The sequence below is a fragment of the Mustela nivalis genome (assembly GCF_964662115.1).
Source record: "Mustela nivalis genome assembly, chromosome: 18".
Classification (NCBI taxonomy): domain Eukaryota; kingdom Metazoa; phylum Chordata; class Mammalia; order Carnivora; family Mustelidae; genus Mustela; species Mustela nivalis.
Window position 1 is genome coordinate 9968420 of NC_139037.1, and position 18528 is coordinate 9986947.

The 18528-nt window shown below is 43.7% G+C and overlaps 1 protein-coding gene and 1 long non-coding RNA gene across 3 annotated transcripts in view; one reads left to right on the forward strand and one right to left on the reverse strand.

The window, feature by feature from the left end:
• Nucleotides 1-7576, forward strand: part of ADAMTS18 (ADAM metallopeptidase with thrombospondin type 1 motif 18) — a 136295-nt gene extending 128719 nt beyond the window's left edge. For both annotated transcript variants that reach the window (XM_082711180.1, XM_082711181.1), the window contains 2 exons: nucleotides 1897-2044; nucleotides 5594-7576. In XM_082711180.1, coding sequence (XP_082567306.1) covers nucleotides 1897-2044; nucleotides 5594-5709 — 264 coding nt within the window. In that variant the 3' untranslated portion in view covers nucleotides 5710-7576. The remainder of the gene's footprint in view (nucleotides 1-1896; nucleotides 2045-5593) is intronic.
• The window catches only part of LOC309853334, a 56329-nt gene continuing 42721 nt past the window's right edge, over nucleotides 4921-18528 (reverse strand). Inside the window, exons 2-3 of the long non-coding RNA XR_014305612.1 lie at nucleotides 5534-5651; nucleotides 4921-5232 (exon numbers count right to left, since the gene is read on the reverse strand). This is a non-coding gene — a long non-coding RNA (uncharacterized lncRNA). The remainder of the gene's footprint in view (nucleotides 5233-5533; nucleotides 5652-18528) is intronic.

The window sequence follows — 18528 nt, forward strand, 5'->3', positions numbered from 1 at the left end:
TGCCCCAGAGGTACAGGTCTGTGAGCCCTCGGTCTGACACACTTCACAGCACTTACCATAGCACATTCCACCCCCCCAAGTGTCCCTCACTCAGCCACCCTGTCCCTCCCCTCACCCCAGCAACCCTCAGTTTGTTTCCTATGCTTGAGTCTCTTATGGTTTGTCTCCTTCCCTTGTTCCATTTTGTTTGATTTTTTCCCCTCCCTACCCCCACCACCCCCGACCCTGCCTCTCACATTCCTCTTATCAGAGATTCATAAGATAATTCTCTTTCTCTAACTGACTTATTTCACTCAGCATACCTTCTAGTTCCATCCACGCCATTGCAAATGGCAAGATTTCATTTCTTTCGAAGGCTGCATAGTATTCCATTATGTATATATATACACCACATCTTCTTTATGCATTCATCTGTTGATGGACATCTAGGTTCTTTCCATAGTTTGGCTATTGTGGACATTGCTGCCGTGAACATTGGGGTACATGTGCCCCTTTGGATCACTACATTTGTATCCTTGGGATAAATACTCATTAGTGTGATTTCTGGGTAATAGGGTAGCTCTATTGTCAACTTTTTTAGGAACTTCCATGCTGTTTTCCAGAGTGGCTATAGGAGCTTAACACCGGTCATTTCCTGAATGACTGGCGTGAGGTGGGATCTCACTGTGGTTCTGATTTGTATTTCCCTGATACCGAGTGATGTTGAGCACTTTTTCATGTGTCTGTTGGCCATCTGGATGTCTTCTTTGCAGAAAGTGCATGTCTTCTGCCCATTTCTTGATTGGATTATTTGTTCTTTGGGTTCTTAGTTTGATAAGTTCTCTATAGATTTTGGATACTAGCCCTTTTTCTGATATGCCATTGGCGAATATCTGCTCCCATTCTGTCCGTTGTCTTTTGGTGGTGTTGACTGTTTCCTTTGCAAAACCTTTTGATCTTGATGAAGCCCCAATAGTTCATTTTTGTGTGCATACGTATTTGTAAATGCACATACATACACATGTATAAATGTCTAATAAAATGTGTATGTGTGTGTCTGCGTGTATTGGAGGATCTGAGAACTAAACCATGAAGAAAAGCAAAGGAAACCAGTGTGATTGTGTATCCCTAATCAGCTAGACTCCAAAACCAAACCTCGTATGTTTTCCATCCCTGCTGGTTTTCCCCTCCCAGACACCAGTCCCTATAACGATGCTTGTCCTGGATTAACGCTTCACCTATCTGCACTAAGAACAATGTAGTGCATTTTTAAAAGCAAAACAAAAGATAATCCATGTATAGGGCTTTTTTCCTGATATTTCATTTATTCTTTTGGTATAAAATATATGTCTGAGGAAAAAAAAAAAAGGTGATAGTCCTTGTTAGTCATCTATTTTTTTGTTGTTGTTTTAATGGAAGCGCAAGATCATTGATTTCTAGGAAGCACCACACCCACCAGACCAACTCTGACTTTGGCCAGGCACCGAGGACAGGATTCCAAAGCTGCCTCGGATAAAGTATTATTTCTTCGCTGTCCTAATTCTGAACCATCCCTCATGTCCCCCCCCCTGCGGAGATTATCTGGAATTCTTTAAATACTGGGATGATTTGTTCTGTATCCTTATGACGGCTTCTGTATTTCTGGAAGCCGTCTTCGTTACAGTCACTTAACTGGAGACACACTCTGGGGCAAGAGAGAGAACGTTTGCCGCGGAGCCCCTTCTGATCAGATCACGCCTGCTGCATGTTCGACGGGACGTGAGCATACATGCCAGGCTGTGGCCACTCCTGGCTTCATCAACAGGGCGCCCGGGTTTGGCATGGAGCGTGGAGATGCCTTCTATTAGACATCTCTGACTGCCACAAGCACCCTCCCTCTGAGTGCTGCTGACTCCTTCTTCTTGCCCCCTTATGCAGTGCACGGTGACCTGTGGAGGGGGTGTGCAGACGCGCTCGGTCCACTGTGTACAGCAGGGCCGGCCTGCCGCCAGCTGTCCGCTCCACCAGAAGCCTCCGGTGCTACAAGCCTGTAATACCAACTTCTGTCCGGCTCCCGACAAGAGAGGTAACTGGCCCCCCACCCCAGTTCATCGGATTTGTCCTCCGAGAACTTTTCCAAAACCCCTCCTGTGTGGTGGTGTTTATGCCCTGCAGCGCCACTAGGGCGTGCTATTCCCACCCTGTCTGTGTGAACGGCGCCCCCCCACGGGGTTCAGGGCACAAATCTGGGGGCATTCCTGCTCACAAGGATCTCGTTTGCACACCCATGCAGGGAACATTTAATTCTGCGATAAGGCTGGTGAGCCCTTACTTCTTACTCTAAAAGGGGGAAATAGCAATCACGCAGGTCAGTTTTTTAACACGGTTTTAGTTAAATAGGAAAATGAAAATGTAACTACCATGAGCCCAAGATTAGGGTTGTCGGTGGAAACCCAAGCGTGAAGGGGGATCGTCCTTGAACTCACGTGTTAGCGGAGGAGGCAGGTAAGTTACAGTCCGTCAGGGAACGTGCGGCATCCTCAGACCACACCGTGCGTGTTTCCTGGGTAACAGTCCATTCCCACGCAGTGCGGCGTGTGCTGGAGGCACAGTGGGACACTGGATTACGTGAGCGAGCAAGACTGGCTTGCACTGGCTCAACTTCCTTCTCAAAGACCCCTGACAAACACACCAGGAAAGTCTCCTCCGTCCCCTCAGATTTCCTTGTGCTAAAGAGTCAGGTTCCCGCCAGGTACCTGCCACACTTTCTTTTCATCCCATCCTGGCTTTTCCAGGGCTGGCTTATTTCTTACCCCGCGCTCTCCCATCTGCGGGGAATCAGACTCGGGACTCGGACTCCTCGGCTCTCCCCTGTCCCTATCACTTTGCGTTTCTAAGTTGTTGTCCTTGTTTAGCTTCGTCTTCGAGCCTTGGCTCCAGACTCTGGGCACCTATTTTCCCTCCTCTGCCCTCTCTCCTTCCTCGTCTGAGGCTTGCAGGAGACAAGAGAACTAGTAACGTGCCCGCTTCTCTCAGTCCCATCCCTGCCAAGGCAATTTTGGAATTCTCCAAATCTCCAGCCTCTTTCGGCAGAAAGCTTATGGGGGAAGAGACACACATTTGGAGCAAGTGTCTCCCCGTTTCTTCCCCCTTGTTAACTTGTCCACCCCCCCCCCCCCCGCCTCTAGTCAGCTGGCCCCAGACACATGCCCAGAGTCCGAAGTGCATGACCCCGGCGACAGGCTGTAGGGAACGGCTGATCAAGCCCGTGGCTCAGCAGTATCTCCTGGGCAGGAGTACAAGGCGGGGAGAACCAGACAGATAAGATCCAGGATTGCGGGGAGGCCCTTGGTGTTACTATTCTGTTCATCCGGCACCCCGCCAGGCACACTGTCAATGCTCAGCACGTGTTAGGTGGGAGATTTGGGGTCCAGTACCATGAGGTTCTCTTATTCCTTCCAAGCCAGGTCACTAAGCACCTGCTGCAGATCCCTAGCATTCTTCTAGGGATAAAAGAACAAGGTGACGTCCTGTTCTTTAAGGTACAAGGAGTCAGTGTCTCAGAGGAGGAGGAAGACGGGACAACAGGTGCGCGTGGTGGAGCGTTACCAGCGTCACAGCGAAGGTCCCTCCGTGCTCCATGGGTCGCAGGGATGGGGGCAGTGGGAGACGGCGGGACGAGAAGGGGCTCTGAGAAGGACCCCTCTCCGTGCCTCCTGACTATGTGAGGTCTCTTTTGTAAAGAGAGGAGTAGGGTAAGAAGGCAGATATGAAAGGCATAACCCTGAGTATTTCTTCTTGGCAAAAATGTGGCCCGTGGTTTTTATGCAGTTGAAGGCCTCCTCCTGCTTCTCACATTCCATCCCAAATCCCGGGACAGGGCCATGCCCAAACAGCTGCTGGGTTAGTCTTCCTCCTTACATCATTGGCAGGCTGACCACAGGTGGAACTGGAGTGTGTTTTCTAACACTTAGTTTTCCACAAACAGTAGTGGACAGTAAGCAAACCCGTGGTGCCAAAGGGAAGAAGGTTTAATCCTTGGAATCTTCTCTGAGACTCCCATGAGGCACCGTGCTTTTGAGGCACCGCCTTCCCCTCCAAGAGTTGAGAGTAGACAGTTCTGCCCAGACTGGCACCATCGTGTCTTGCAGGACAGCCAAGTGTGTGTGCCGTCGCTCGGACCCCCTGCCCCACCCCCACGCTGGTAGCCAGTCTAGGGCACTCACTCGGTGCCGTCTGCACTGTGGGAGGCTCTGCCTGGGTCTTCACTGGATCTGGATCCGGAAAGCATCGTATGAGCTGGCATTGTGCCTATTTTACATGTAAACCTTATTCAGAAAAGAAGGAAGCCTCGGGCAGCGACATCAGTCATCATGTATTGTGAGTGGTTGTTGACACAGTTGGGACGAGGCCTGGGCTGCAGTCTAGTGGGATTTGGCTGGTGATGAGCAGCCCCCAATGGGAGTAAGTTTATTCCTCTTGGAATCTCCCCTTCTCACATGGAGAGGGGCCAAGAAGGGTGGCCCTGCACAGCGGGAGGAGCAGGGACTCTGACGTCACAAAAAGCATTTGCGTCCACACGCTACCATTGACTAGTTTGTGGCCACAGGCAAGCTCTTGAACTCTTCATAAAATGAAGATATAATGCTTACCTGAAAAGATCACTGGGAGTGAAGTAAGATGATTCAGGGTTTCCATGTCTATTTCGGACTCACTGTGAACTGGGAACTGTTCTGATGTCCGACTGTAGCTAGAGCAGTGGACAAAATGGCCAGGGTTTCTACCTCCTATCTGGAAACGAACAACCGGCCAAGCAATAAATATACAATGTCAGATAATAAAGTAGAAAGTAAAACTGAAGCAGGGTCTAGAGAATGAGAAGGATTAGGGGGTAAAGGTGGGGGGAACTGGTTTAGAGAGACTAAAGGCTAAGACCTTGACTCCTAAAATGGGCGCTGAGGTTTACATGAAGAACATCTTACGTACAGCTTCGCGTGCCTTCTGTACCTAGTGAGGTCCTTCTGCGTGAGAATCCCCAGTGTACCGCGTTCTGCTTTCAATCCGTAATCCCATCTGTCAACAAGAGAAGTCAGGCCTGCTGTTGACTTAAATTCACTCTGTTGCAGATGGGCTGGGAGATTTATTTGAAATCAACCTAGAGCACCGCAGCTGGGCCCTCAGTCTCGGTGTGCTGACTCCCATATCTCAGGCCTCCTGTTCCCCAAAATAAAGTCTGTGGACCAGGCGGCAGCGGCTCCCAGCTCACTCCAGACCCTGGGAATCAGAAACAGTGGTTTAACAAGACCCCCAGGGCATTCCTCCCAGGCTGGGCTAAGGACACAACATGGTGGCTCCCAGGCCGCTGGGGAGGATCCAACAGGAATCTTGGGCCGGATATGACACTTTCTTTTAACATCCACTCCCCCCACCAGCTGACATTTCGCTAAGGGCCCTAGTCCCTCTTGATGTCTTAATCCTGCTCCTCCTCCCTCCCAGCCAAGTCCTAGTACAGGAGCAGAACCACTCCGAGGCAGGAGGCAGGTACGTCTGAGGTCTTTGACCCACAGGCTCTCACCTTAAGGAAAAGGCTAAGCTTCCTCCTGAGGAGTGAACAATTTTTTTTCTCTCCCTGCAGAGGATCCATCCTGTGTCGATTTCTTCAGCTGGTGTCCCCTAGTTCCTCAACATGGCGTCTGCAACCACAAATTTTATGGTCAACAGTGCTGCAAGTCATGCACGAGGAAGAGCTGATCTCAACGACCCACCCCACCCCTCACAACACTCGAGGGCAAGGTCTTCCCTCTCGTCTCTGGAGAGAGACCAATCCCCCACTGAAAGCCGAACACTGCAGACCACCCATGCGCGGCTGCGGCCATCAGTGGAATGGGCTCTCGAGGACAGGCTCCCTATCCACTTCCCCAAAGCACATGGTACTCCAAAGCACTTGAAAATGGGAAGCAAGGGCAAATTGGACTTCCACAAGAAAAGACAAAATAACTTCGATTTGCACTGTGACAACGAAAGAAGTGATGCATCCCACTGAGAGACGTCACATTTTAATTTTGACAAAGTGAGAATCTGGTCACCGTGGGGAGAGTCCCTCTTTGAACTTCAGAGGGTTCCACGGCCAAGACATCTGGGTTGAAAAGGTGCTTTCAGACTTCGGGTCCAAGATGGAGCCTTGGAGCAATCAAATACAAATGGAACCCCTTGCCTCGTGTTGCCCGGAGCTCACAGTGTGACGGATACTGTGGCCAGCCCCAAGGAGGAGTTCCACGGGAAGCAGAAAGGTGCTCATAACTGTGCTTGCTGCTGGACTAGCAAGCCTTGTGTTATTTTTATCCAGTGTGCGTGTGTTGTTTTTATTATTTTGTTTAGACTATATTCTGCTTAGAGAGTCTCCAAGACTAAAAGTCACACTTGAAAAGTATGCCAAGGAATATTCTGGAAACAGGGCAACATGGATTATTTAAGATCCCCAGTTAAGTGAACTTCAAGACTCTGAAAAAAGGAAAGCCCACAAACTCACATAAAAGGCATATGTTGACGCCCTACACAGTACGTCAACCTCGTAACTTCCGGTGCTAGCTGAACAAGTCCACGGGAGCCCCTAATCTGCTCTTTGGGAATCAGAACTGGCGAGACGGTCATTTCTGGTAAAACTCTAGGAGGAGCTAAATAGCAGAACAGCAGTGTTTTGAAGGAGAGCATAACTGCATTTATAAGGCTCCCTACATATTATCAGAGCTGCTTGGAAAATTAAAGACCACTTGTGGTTCTTTCTTACCAATGGTCATGTTTAAATTTTCCCTAAGATTTAGTTAACAAGAAAAAAATACTGGCAACAGAGAAACCCATCTGTCTTCTTGCTAAGTTAATATTAATAAATCATAATAAGCCAAGATCCTTCGATGAATGAGAATATTTTATAATCTTTCAGATGATATTTTCAGTCATCAGAAGCCAGCTGTTGATAGGCACTAATGAGCTTAAAATTGTTCTCAATTGGAAAATACCACACTGTTTTGCCAAAACCAAAGTAACTTACAAGACTGAGTCCTTCTGTAATTTTTTGAGATGTGGTTAAAATGGGCATATTTATATAATTCTACTCTATTCCTCAATTTCTTTGATGAATGTAACCCAGTTTTACTGCTTTATAAAGTCACAATTCAAACAGGGATTTGCCAGCTCAGCACAACCAACCAGACAGTGGTTTGTTAAATTTAGAGCATCCTTTGTTCCCATTCTAATTAAAATCATGCGTTCTTGAATCTAAGAGAAATAGGATTAGAATAGTCTCTCAATCCACTCGGCCTGGCCTAGAGTAGTGGCCATTCTATCATCAGAAACACACAGTTCCACATCACCCACCCCTTTGCCCTCCGAAAAATTGCAAGTTATTTGTTTCTTTATATAATGATCATTTTATTATTTTATGGAAAAATTAATTTATTAATAGCCTATTCTTATGTGTTCTCACTTGCTTCTCTGAGTAAGTGATATTAATTCTGAGGAAAAATGTTGAATAAAGCAATGGGTTATAGAGAAAAGTCAAAATATATGTGTAATATTTAATTATTTTATAAGTTTTATAATAAAGTGTTCTGTTTCTTTATCTTTGAAATTTGTTAAGTTCTTGAATAAGTTAGAAGTCCGTTACTTCCAAGATCATGTAGCTGATAAACGTTGATGAGGGATCTCAGTAATTTCTCAAGGAGAAGTTGGGAGGAGAAAATACTAATTGATTTTTCTTGCCTGTGTCTGAGAAAATTAGAAACCACCAAAAGTTGGGGTAAAATGGAAGATATGTTTAGCATCTAACAGAGATAGTTATTTTTTCCTGCTCTAATGCTTTGTCCACATTTATGGAAATCGTCCAAGTTAGTTAGATAAACCATAAACATAGTTGGCTTTCTCCTTCATTTTTTCCATTTGAATGGCAGGATTTTGCAAAATCCTTTTGCAAAAAGCAAGAGGGGAGGGGAAGGAAAAAAAATTAAAAAGCCAGTATTTCAGGTTTTCCAAATTTGGAATCATCAGACCAGTGGAGAATAAAAATAGTCTGGGCAAAAGTCAGTCCAGTTGATGTGAATATATAATATTTTCCTTCCACATGTGATTATATACATGTATATGAATATGCCCTAAATATATACATGAATGTATGTGTACATGTGGATCATTTATGCATGCAGATCTTTAAAACATATTTAGGAGAATCTTATATGAATTATTGCTATTTGGCAAACAAAAAACTGATAAGAATGAAAAATAGAAAAAAAAAAGAATGAAAAATAGAATAGCACATAAAAGAGCAGAAGAGGAGGTATCCTTGTGCTTTTTGATGATAAAATGTTAATGGAAGCAACCACAGATGTAGTGTTTGGTGTTTAATGGGTACCAGAGATGGGCCACGCTCTTCATGTATGTTACCCCTTTTCATCCTCCCAAGACTAGTTAGGGAGCAGGGAGTCTGATTCCAGGCTCAATCCCAGGACCCTGGGATCATGACCTGACCCAAAGGCAGACGTTTAACCAACTCAGCCACTCAGGTGCCCCAGAAAGATACTGGTTTTTTTTTTCCCTTTGCAGATGAAGACTCTGGGATTCAGAGAGATCCTGTATTTCATCTGAGGTAGCCATAAAAGTGAGCTCCATAAATAATACAAACATTTAAATTGTTCATTTTCATTGAAAATAGTCACTCTAATTGGTTTACAGAATTCCCATCTAGAAAACAATTCCCAGCGAGAACAGGGGGGCTGCTCACAGCTTCACAGGAATGTTCAGCTTTGTATCACGAAGAAGATAAAGATGCAACCTTCTCACTAAGATGATTTTTATCTTTAATCCTAAATTACCTTGGAGCAGAGAAAAGGAAAATTGTATCTAAATATTTAAGTGTACCTTTCCTGATGGACGCTGAGGGTCATGATGTAAGTGACTTTGTTGTTCAAATTTCTGTGTATAGAGAAGCCAGCACAAGCAATGTCCAGAATGTGTTTTTTTTCTGAATGTATAATTTGTTTCTGCAAAGTAATGACTAATTGCCTCACCCCTGCACACAAGCACCACCCTGTTGGGACATTAGGAAGCCGTACGTCCCAGGTATGGTGGTTTTCCTAAATCACATTTAGTGAGGGGCATAGCTGAGTTCATAATCAGCTCATTTAGTAGCAAGAAGTGATTTGTGTAATTGTTATATGATTGTTCTAATGGACAAAAAGGTTGAAAGATTGTTCCTAGCATCCTAACTGGGATGAGAAAGAAACAGCAATGTCAAGGCAAAGGAAAGCCTATAGGCCATGTCTCCCCACCCCAACCCCCGCTGTTTCTTTCCGCCCCTCCTCCCTGCCTCGCCTTGGCCTCCCCATCCAGGCTGCCTCTGCCCCCACGCGAGTTAGGGCATCACCTGACATGAACTAGCATTGCCCCACAGTGCCCTTACCACATGTCAGAAAACACAGGACAAACACTGGGTTCTCCTTAATCCTCCATCTGACCGCTAATGGAATTTCTAAACCAACTGCTCAGTAGAGAGAGGCGCGCTCACTGTATAAAGTTAACCGTCAGAGCCCTTGAGAGATGGTCTTTGAAGGAGAACCAGGGCCAGAGGCTGTTCCTGCTGGAGACGAGGCCCAGACATGCCTCTCCCCCGGACTCCCCTCCTGCCTCTTTATTGTGGCTGGAGCACAGGAAGGACCGGGCAGCCCCCTCTTGTCAGGAGACCAAGCCAGCTCTCCTGTTCTTCTGCGGGCTCCTCGGTTTCTGCAGACCCATGCCACCTACCGAGGGGCTCAGCAGCTCCCCTTCCTCGGAAAGAAGGCTCTCCCTACCCTGCCCCATCCCTTTTGAAAGCCAGCTTGGCTCTAGAGGAAGTCCGGGGACACAAGTTTCTAAATAATTAGCTGCGTGAACAATCGCTTGAGCCTACTTTATACATTCCTAGGTCCCATTCCAGAAATGTAATTTATTAATTCTGGGAGTAGGGCCTGGGAACTTAGAGTTTAAAAGGCATTCAAGTTGCTCTGAGGAAAAGCTAGTTTTGGAACCACTGGTCTAGGGCAAAAAAAGAAAGTAGCTCGAGTCCGTCTTCCTTGTGCCGATGAAGGAGTTGCGTTGGCACCAGGCCCTCTGGTACGGGTCTGCTGGGGTCTGAGCTAAACTCAGCCAGTGATAAAGGGGGCCTTGCCTGCTCTCGTCCGTCCTCTGTATGGAATTCACCTGGGACGCTCTGGGGGCTGCCAATAACAGAAGGGTTTGAGGGAAACTGGCCAGTTCTCAGTCAAGCACCCACATGCACGAATTCGTATACCGTGCGTGCATGCGTGCGTGCGTGTGTGTGTGTGGTTTTTTTTTTTTTTTTAAGAAAAGAAGAAAGAAAGGGCATTCAATAGAGAAGCCAATGAAATCCCCATTGGAAAGTGTCTCTTGGCAAGTTACTCCAGGACCTCGTGTGTGCGTGGAGAAACCCAGAGCACATGACAAAACCAGTTGTGCTCCTGGGAGCCAGAATCAAGGCAGAATGAAAGCTTCCAACCTACTTCCTGCGGGGCCACTGGGTGCCAAGAGGTGAATTAATCCCTTTTATGAATCAGGCCAACTGTCACTTGCTTACAAATGGCCAGAAATGCATTAGCTGACTCGAGTGAATGAAAATTGTAACTTCGAGCTCTGTACGACAGAAGAAAAAGAAACAAAAGACTTTGAAAAGATAGGGAAGACCAGCTGGGATGGTGCTTTTGGCCGCACCGAGGTATAAACAAGGTAATTTCGTGTTCCCTAGAACTGTGCTGTTCTGGGACTCTGATTTTTCTCATTTGGTGGCTCATATCATTATTTACAGCGGCTTAGGTTTTTTTTTTTTTTTAAATATATATTGGCCCCAGATACTTAAAATGAACACATCTATTTCTGTATCAGCATAGTCCTAAACCCATGAAGGCCTAATTGTTATTGTATTCAGCATTTTTCCCCCTTTGTTAGGATGCCCACATTGTCTAGGGCCTTTATTACTTGCAGATAGGTCTGCGGAGGACGCAAACATTTCACATTTTGTTAGAGGTTAGCATTTGCTTTCAGGCTAAAAGTCCCCCGACACACACAGAGTCGCAACCAGTCTTTCGTGGGCTCTGCCTACCCTCACAGTTTTTTTCCTGCATGCTTGCTATCCAAAATACATCCGTTCTTTCAACCAGCATTTATGGATCTGTGAGATCCAAACACCGAAACAGATCTTGTTCCTGACCCAGAGAGACTGGCAGTTAAAAAACAGGATGCGGGGCACCTGGGTGGCTCAGTGGGTTAAGTCACTGCCTTCGGCTCAGGTCATGATCTCAGGGTCCTGGGATCGAGTCCCGCATCGGGCTCTCTGCTCAGCAGGGAGCCTGCTTCCTCCTCTGCCTCTCTGCCTACTTGTAATCTCTGTCAAATAAAAACAAAACAAAACAAAACAAAAACAGGATGCGTATCCATGCAGTCGGGCAATGGTCCAAGGTCACATTTAGTCCTGAGATTTTGTTTTTAATTCCTCACTGTTAGATTCACCCCAGTCAATATTCGATAATGTGTGTTTTTAGGCTTGTATTGTTGTCACTTATGGTAAGGTCACATATGCAAATGAGGGTCAGGCTGCAGACTTCTTTTCCCCTTCAAAAACAGTAAAGTCACAAAATTATACCATTAAACAGAAAGTAGCCCATTTGCAATTTTTTGTATAGAAGGGAATAAATGGGGCACCTGGATGGCTCAGTGGGTAAAGTGTCTGCCCTCAGCTCAGATCATGATCCCAGGGTCCTGGGATCAAGTCCAGCATCAGGCTCTCTGCTCAGTCGGCTTCTCCCTCTACTCCTCCCCCTGATCCTGATCTCAATCTCTCTCAAATAAATAAATAAAATCTTTGGAAAAAAGAAATGAAGAAATGGAAGAGGATTTTGTTATTTCATTCTTTCTCCCTCACAGATGTAGACAGAAATATTTGAGGACGCTTCCTAAAATTACATAGTGAGTTAATGGCATGTCTAGATGTAAGGCCGGTTATAATAATTTTCATGCAAGTATAGTTTTCACTAGGTTGTAAAGTATTTACTGATTTTTATACTCGATAAACACTTTTATTGCACTTAAAGGCAATTTTAATGAATAGTAAGTTTCAGATAGAAATCTAATAAGAAACATCGCTAACCTCATGTGCTATCTATAGTGTTAACTTAAATTCCCCTCCCCCCCAAAGAAATACATATTCTGGTACCATAAAAAGCATAACAAATGTTCTCCTCTTTCCTTTACGTACAGCCAAGATGACCTCATGAAAGTACCAGTTTTAAAAAACAATTGACCCTTTCCCTTTCCAATAGCCTGGTCTCCTAGGGAATCGAGCAATAGCTTTGCTTTGAGCCTAGACTTGAGAACAATGCTGAAGGCCACAAACTCTGTCAATATACTAAAAACCACCGGACACTTTAAATGGGAAGGTTTTGATGGCATGTAGATTCCATCTCAATAAAGCTGCTTAAATTTTTTAAAAATGTGTCATGTGGGATCAAGATGGTGGACCGGGAAGTTTGAGCTCACCTCCTCTTACTGACACACCAAAACTCTACACAGAGAACAATGGTCTGGTCTCTGAGAACAAAGGGAAGACCAGTAGAACGGATGATAGATACAAACATGGGTGGGGCTGGCAGAGACCCAGTCTGGCCAGGACACATGCCCCTGGCATAGCAGCCCACTGGCAGGAGGGACATCACACGTGCAGAGGCCCTCTCTAAGGAACAAGGGATCTGAGCCCCACATCAGGCTCCCAAACCCGGGGAACCTGCACAGGGAAGATGAGCCCCGCACTCCGTCTGCTTTGAAAACCAGCAGGGCTTATGTCAGGGAGAGCCAGAGGGCATCTCCCTAGTCTCACTCCCGGTTCCAGGGCAGAGGCAGCAGTTTGAAAAGCAGCTGGGTTATGCATCGTGTGGAGCAGCGCTGGCTCCTGTTGGGGCATGTGCCAGAGGGACCTATTGGAATGGTCACCAGGGACAGAAGAGCTGGTGGGCACCATGTTTTGGTCATTCCCCCGTCTATCTGGGTGGGCCCAGTTCTGACACTCCTATCTACTGTGCTAGCACCACTTGCCCTGCCCAACTGGCTTGCCCTGGATGGCACCACTTCCTAGCGGTTCCCACCAAGCCATGCCCAGCAGACAGCCTCAGCCAGCACTGATGTTCCCCCACCCCAAGGCAACCAACCTTGCTCAGTCAAGTCCAGGTCTCCCAGACAGTACACTGGGGGACAACCCCACACACAAGGGAGTCTGCCTCAATCATGGGGCAACCACAATAGGGGACACACCTGACTTAAGTGTCAAGGGGGGAGAACTGCGCTACAGGCCCCACAGGACACCTACATAAAGCCACTTCTTCAAGACCGGGAGACGTAACTGATCGGCCCGATACACAGAAAACCAGAGACAGCTAGGCAAAAGGAGGAGACAGAAGGGTATGTTCCAGATGAAAGAACAGGACACAACCTCAGGGAAAAGAACTACATGAAATGGAGATGAGCAAACTACCAAATCAAGGGTCAAAGTAACGGTCAAAACGATGCTTGATGCTCGTGCACTTGAAAGAAGAGGAGATGAACACGGCGAGAACAGGAAAATGTCAAAAAGAACCAGAGCTGAAGAATACTGTAATTGACATGAGAAATACACTGAGGGAATGAACAGCACATTAGATGATGCAGAAGAATGGATCTGCGATCTTGAGGACAAGGTAGTGGTAGCAAAAAGAATCCTAGCGATCAGAATAGCAAAAAGAAAGAACTTTTTAAAAAAAGATTCATTTATTTGACAGAGAACGAGAGAGAGAGAGAGAGAGAGAGAGAGATCACAAGTAGGCAGAAAGGCAGGCAGAGAGAGAGGAGAAATCAGGCTTTCTGCTGAGCAGAGAGCCCCACAATCCTGAGATCATGACCTGAGCTGAAGGCAGAGGCTTTAACCCACTGAGCCACACAGGCGCCCCGAAAGAGAACTTTTTTTAAAGGAGTATTGTTTAAGTAGCTCTGGGAAAACATCAAGCAAGCTAATGTTAGCACTATCTGTAATGTATCTCACTAGAATTAGCAGAGAGAAAGAGACAGAAAACTTATTTGAAGAAATAGTGGCTGAAAACATCCTTAATCTGGCAAAGAAAACAGATATCCAAGTCCAGGAACCATAGAGAGTCCCAAATAAGATGACCCAAAGAGCCTCACAATGAGACACATTATAACCTAAGATAATCTTCAAAGAAGCAAGAGAAAAACACTAGGTACATATACAAGGGAATGCCCATAAGACTATTAGATGATTATTCAGCAGAAAATTTATGAGCCATAAGGGAGCACCATGATATATTCCAAGTGCTGAAAGGAAGAAGGGGGGAAAAAAAAAACTTACAACTAGTAATACTGAACCAGCAAGGTCATCAATCAGAATTGAAGAGATAAGCAATTTCCCACACGAGCAAATGTTTCAGGAGTTCATCACCACCAAACTGGCCTAACAAGAAATGTTAAAGCCACTTTAAACTGAAAAGAAATGGCCAGGCCTAGAAATAATTATGAAAGAAAAACATCTCACTGATAAAAGTAAGCATATGGTAAACGGAGTGGATCAACCACCTACATAGCTAGTAGGAAGGGTAAAAGACAAAAGTAGTAAAACCATCTAGACCTACCATAATTAGTCAAAGGACACACAAAATAACGAGCTGTAAAGCAGGACAACAAAAACATAGGGGAGTGTACAAAAACGCAGTGCTTGGAGAATGTATTTGAACTTCAGCGACCATCAACTTAAAAGAGACTATCATACACATAGGAGTATATGTGAACCTCATCATAACCACAAAATCAAGTGCCTATAAGGCACCCAGAAAATGAAAAGAAAGGAATAAAAACACTAAAGAAAGTGACCAGATCACAAGGGAAGGGAACAAGAGAAAAAGAAAGAAGCGGGGGATAACTACCAAACAAAAATCAACAAAATGGCAGTAAGTACATATCTGTCAATAATTACTTTCGATGTCAATGGACTCAGTGCTCCAACCCGAAGACATACGGTAGCTGAATGGGTAATGCCTGTATGCTGCCTACAAGAAACTCACTTTGGATCCAAGGACACATACGGACTGCAAGTGAAGAGATGGAAAAAGATATTCCGTGCAAATGGAAATGAAAAGAAAATGGGGTAGCAACACTTACATTAGACAAAACAGACTTTAAAACTAAAACTATAACATAAAACATGGTAATTACAAAATGACAAAGGAATCAATCTAATAAGAATATATAACACTTGGGGCGCCTGGGTGGCTCAGTGGGTTAGGCCTCTGCCTTTGGCTTGGGTCATGATCTTGGATTCTGGGATCAAGCCCCGCATCGGGCCCTCTGCTCAGCGGGGAGCCTGCTTCCCTTCCTCTCTTTCTGCCTGCCTCTCTGCCTATTTGAGATCTCTGTCTGTCAAATAAATAAATAAAATATTTTAAAAACTAAAAAAAAAAAAAAAAAAGTATATAACACTTATCAATACATCCAACATGGAGCACCCAAATACATAAAGCAAATGTTAACATAAATAAAGGGAGAAATTAACAGTAGTGCAATCATAGTAGGGGCCTTTAACGTCCCACTTATCCATGGATAAGAAAATCAACAAGGTCTTGGCCTGAAATGATACGTTAAACCAAATGGACTTCCCAGATACATAAAGAACATTCCATCAAAAACAGCAGAATACACATTCTTTTCAAGTACATAAGGAACACTCTCCAGGATAGATCTTATGTTAGGCCACAAAACAAAAAAAAGTCTCCGTAAACTGAAGTAGATTAAAATCATACCAAGCATCTTTTCCAAACACCAAGGATATGAAACCAGAAATCATTATAAGAAAACAGGAAAAAGACACAAACATGGAGGCTAACCGATATACTACTATGCAACCAATGGGTTGATTAAAAAGTCAAACAGGAAATCACAAAATACCTGAGACAAATAAAAATGGAAACACACCAGTCCACGGCAATACAACAGTCTATAATCTGGGGGGCACAACAAGAACAGTTCTAAGAGGGAAGTTTATAGTGATACAGGTATCCCCCAGGAAATAAGAGAAATCTTGAACAATCTAACCTAAAGGAACTAGAAAAAGAAGAAACAAAGCCCAAAGTTAGAAGGGAAGAAATAATAAAGATCCCAGTGAAAATAATAAATAAAAAATAGAAAAGATCAATGAATCTAAGAACTGTTTCTTTGAAAAGATAAAAAACAAAACAAAACTGATACACTGTTAGCCAGTTCTATCAAGAAAAAGAAGAGGGCCCCCAAAAATAAAATCAGAAATGAAAGAGAAGTTACAACTGATACCAGGGAAATACAAAGGATATATGTTATATGCCAACATTTAGGACAGCTTAGAAGACATGGATGGATTCCTAGAAACACAATTTCCCAAGACTGAATCACAAAGGAATAAAATCTGAACAGACTAATTACTAGTAATGAAGTTGAGTCAGAAATTTGAAAGTTCCCAACAAACAAAAGTCCAAGATCAGATAGCTTCACAGGGGAATTCTACCAAATGTTTAAAGATAAGTTAATGCCTATCTTTCTTAAACCACTCCAAAGAACTGAAGAGAAAGGAATGTTTCCATATTCATTCTATGGGGTTAAAAACCAAAGACACCACAAAAAAATAACATTAAAGATCAATATTCTTGATGAACATAGATGCGAAAATCCTCAACAAAATATCAGCAAACCAAATTCAACAATAAAAAGACTCCTATACCATGGTAATATGGGATTTATTCCAGGGATGCAAGAATCATGCAATATCCACAAATTAATATGATGCACCACCTTGACAATAAAAGAGGCAAATATCATATGATATGTCAATAGATATAGAAAAAGCATTTAATAAAATTCAACATCTACTTATGATTAAAAAACTCTCCACAAAGTGGAGAGTATGTATACTCTCTCAAACCTCTATGTATAGAGGTTACATATCTCAACAAAAGGCTACAGCTGACAACATACTCAATGGTAAAAAGCTGAACGCTTTTCCTCTAAAACAGGTAGAAGACAAGGATGCCCACATTTACCACCTTGGAAACCCTCGTCCCAGCAATCAGACAAAAGAGAGAAATAAAAGGCATCCAAATTGGAAAAGAAGTAAAACTGTCACTATTTACAATTGACATATGATACTATACATAGAAAACCCTCAAGACTTTACCAAAAAAAAACCTATTAAAATAAATGAATTCAGAAAATTGAATACAAAATGCATATGCATACATCTGTTGCATTTCTATCAGAGAAATTATGAAAGCAATCCTATTTGCAACTTCACCAAGAAGAAGAAAATACCCAGAAATAAACCCAAACTTACATACCCGATTATTCCTGAACAATGCCAGCAAAACCATACAATGAGGGGAAAGTTCGGATCTTCAATGAACAGTGTTGGGAAAACTGAGCAACTACATGCAAAGAATGAAAATGGACCGGCATCTTATACCAGACACAAAAATAAACTCAAAATGGATTAAAGACTTAAATGTCAGAACAGAAACCATGAAACTCCTAGAAAAGAGCACTGGTATTAAACAATCTGACATTGGTTTCAGCAGTATTTTTTTGGATCTGTCTCCTCAGGCAAGGGCAACAGAAGCAAAAATAGACAAATGGACCTATGTCAAATTAGAAAGTTTTTGCTCAAAATTTTCATGTTTCTCAGTTTCAATTAAAATCACTAAGTACCATGCTTCCTAAGAAAAAATTTTCTGCATAGTGAAGGAAATGATCAACAAAACAAAAATGCAACCCACTGAATGGGAAAGATATTTATAAATGATGTAACTGATACGAGATTAATTTCCAAAATATATTTTAAAAAGCTAACACAACTTGGTATCAAAACTACAAATACTCTAATTACAAAATAGAGGATCCAAACAGACATTTCTCCAAAGAAGACATCCAGATGGCCAGCAGATACATGAAAAGATGTTCAGTATCACTAACGATTGGAAAAATGCAAATTAAAACCACCGTGCGAAATCATGTCACACCTGTCAGAACAGCTAGTATCAAAAAGCCGAGAAATAACAAGTGTCGGTGAGGAAGTGGAGAAGAAAAGCCTTACGAACCATTGGTGGGAATATAAATTGGTGCAGCCTCTATGATAAACAACATGAGGTTCCTCAAAAAATTCAATCTAGAACTACCATATGATATGGAAAAGTCCATTTCCAGGTATTTATCCAAAGCAAATGAAAACACTAATACAAAAAGACATACGAACCTGTATGTTCACTGCAAAATTATTTACAATAGCCAAGATATGGCAGCAACATAAGTGACAGCAGAAAGTCACATGGAAAAAGTGTATATGTACATAATATATACATAATATATAATATACATATTATGGCATCACATAGGTACACACACAATGGAATATTACTCAGCTATAAAAAAGAAAGTTGCCAAATGATGTTGGGAAAACTGGACAGCCACATGCAG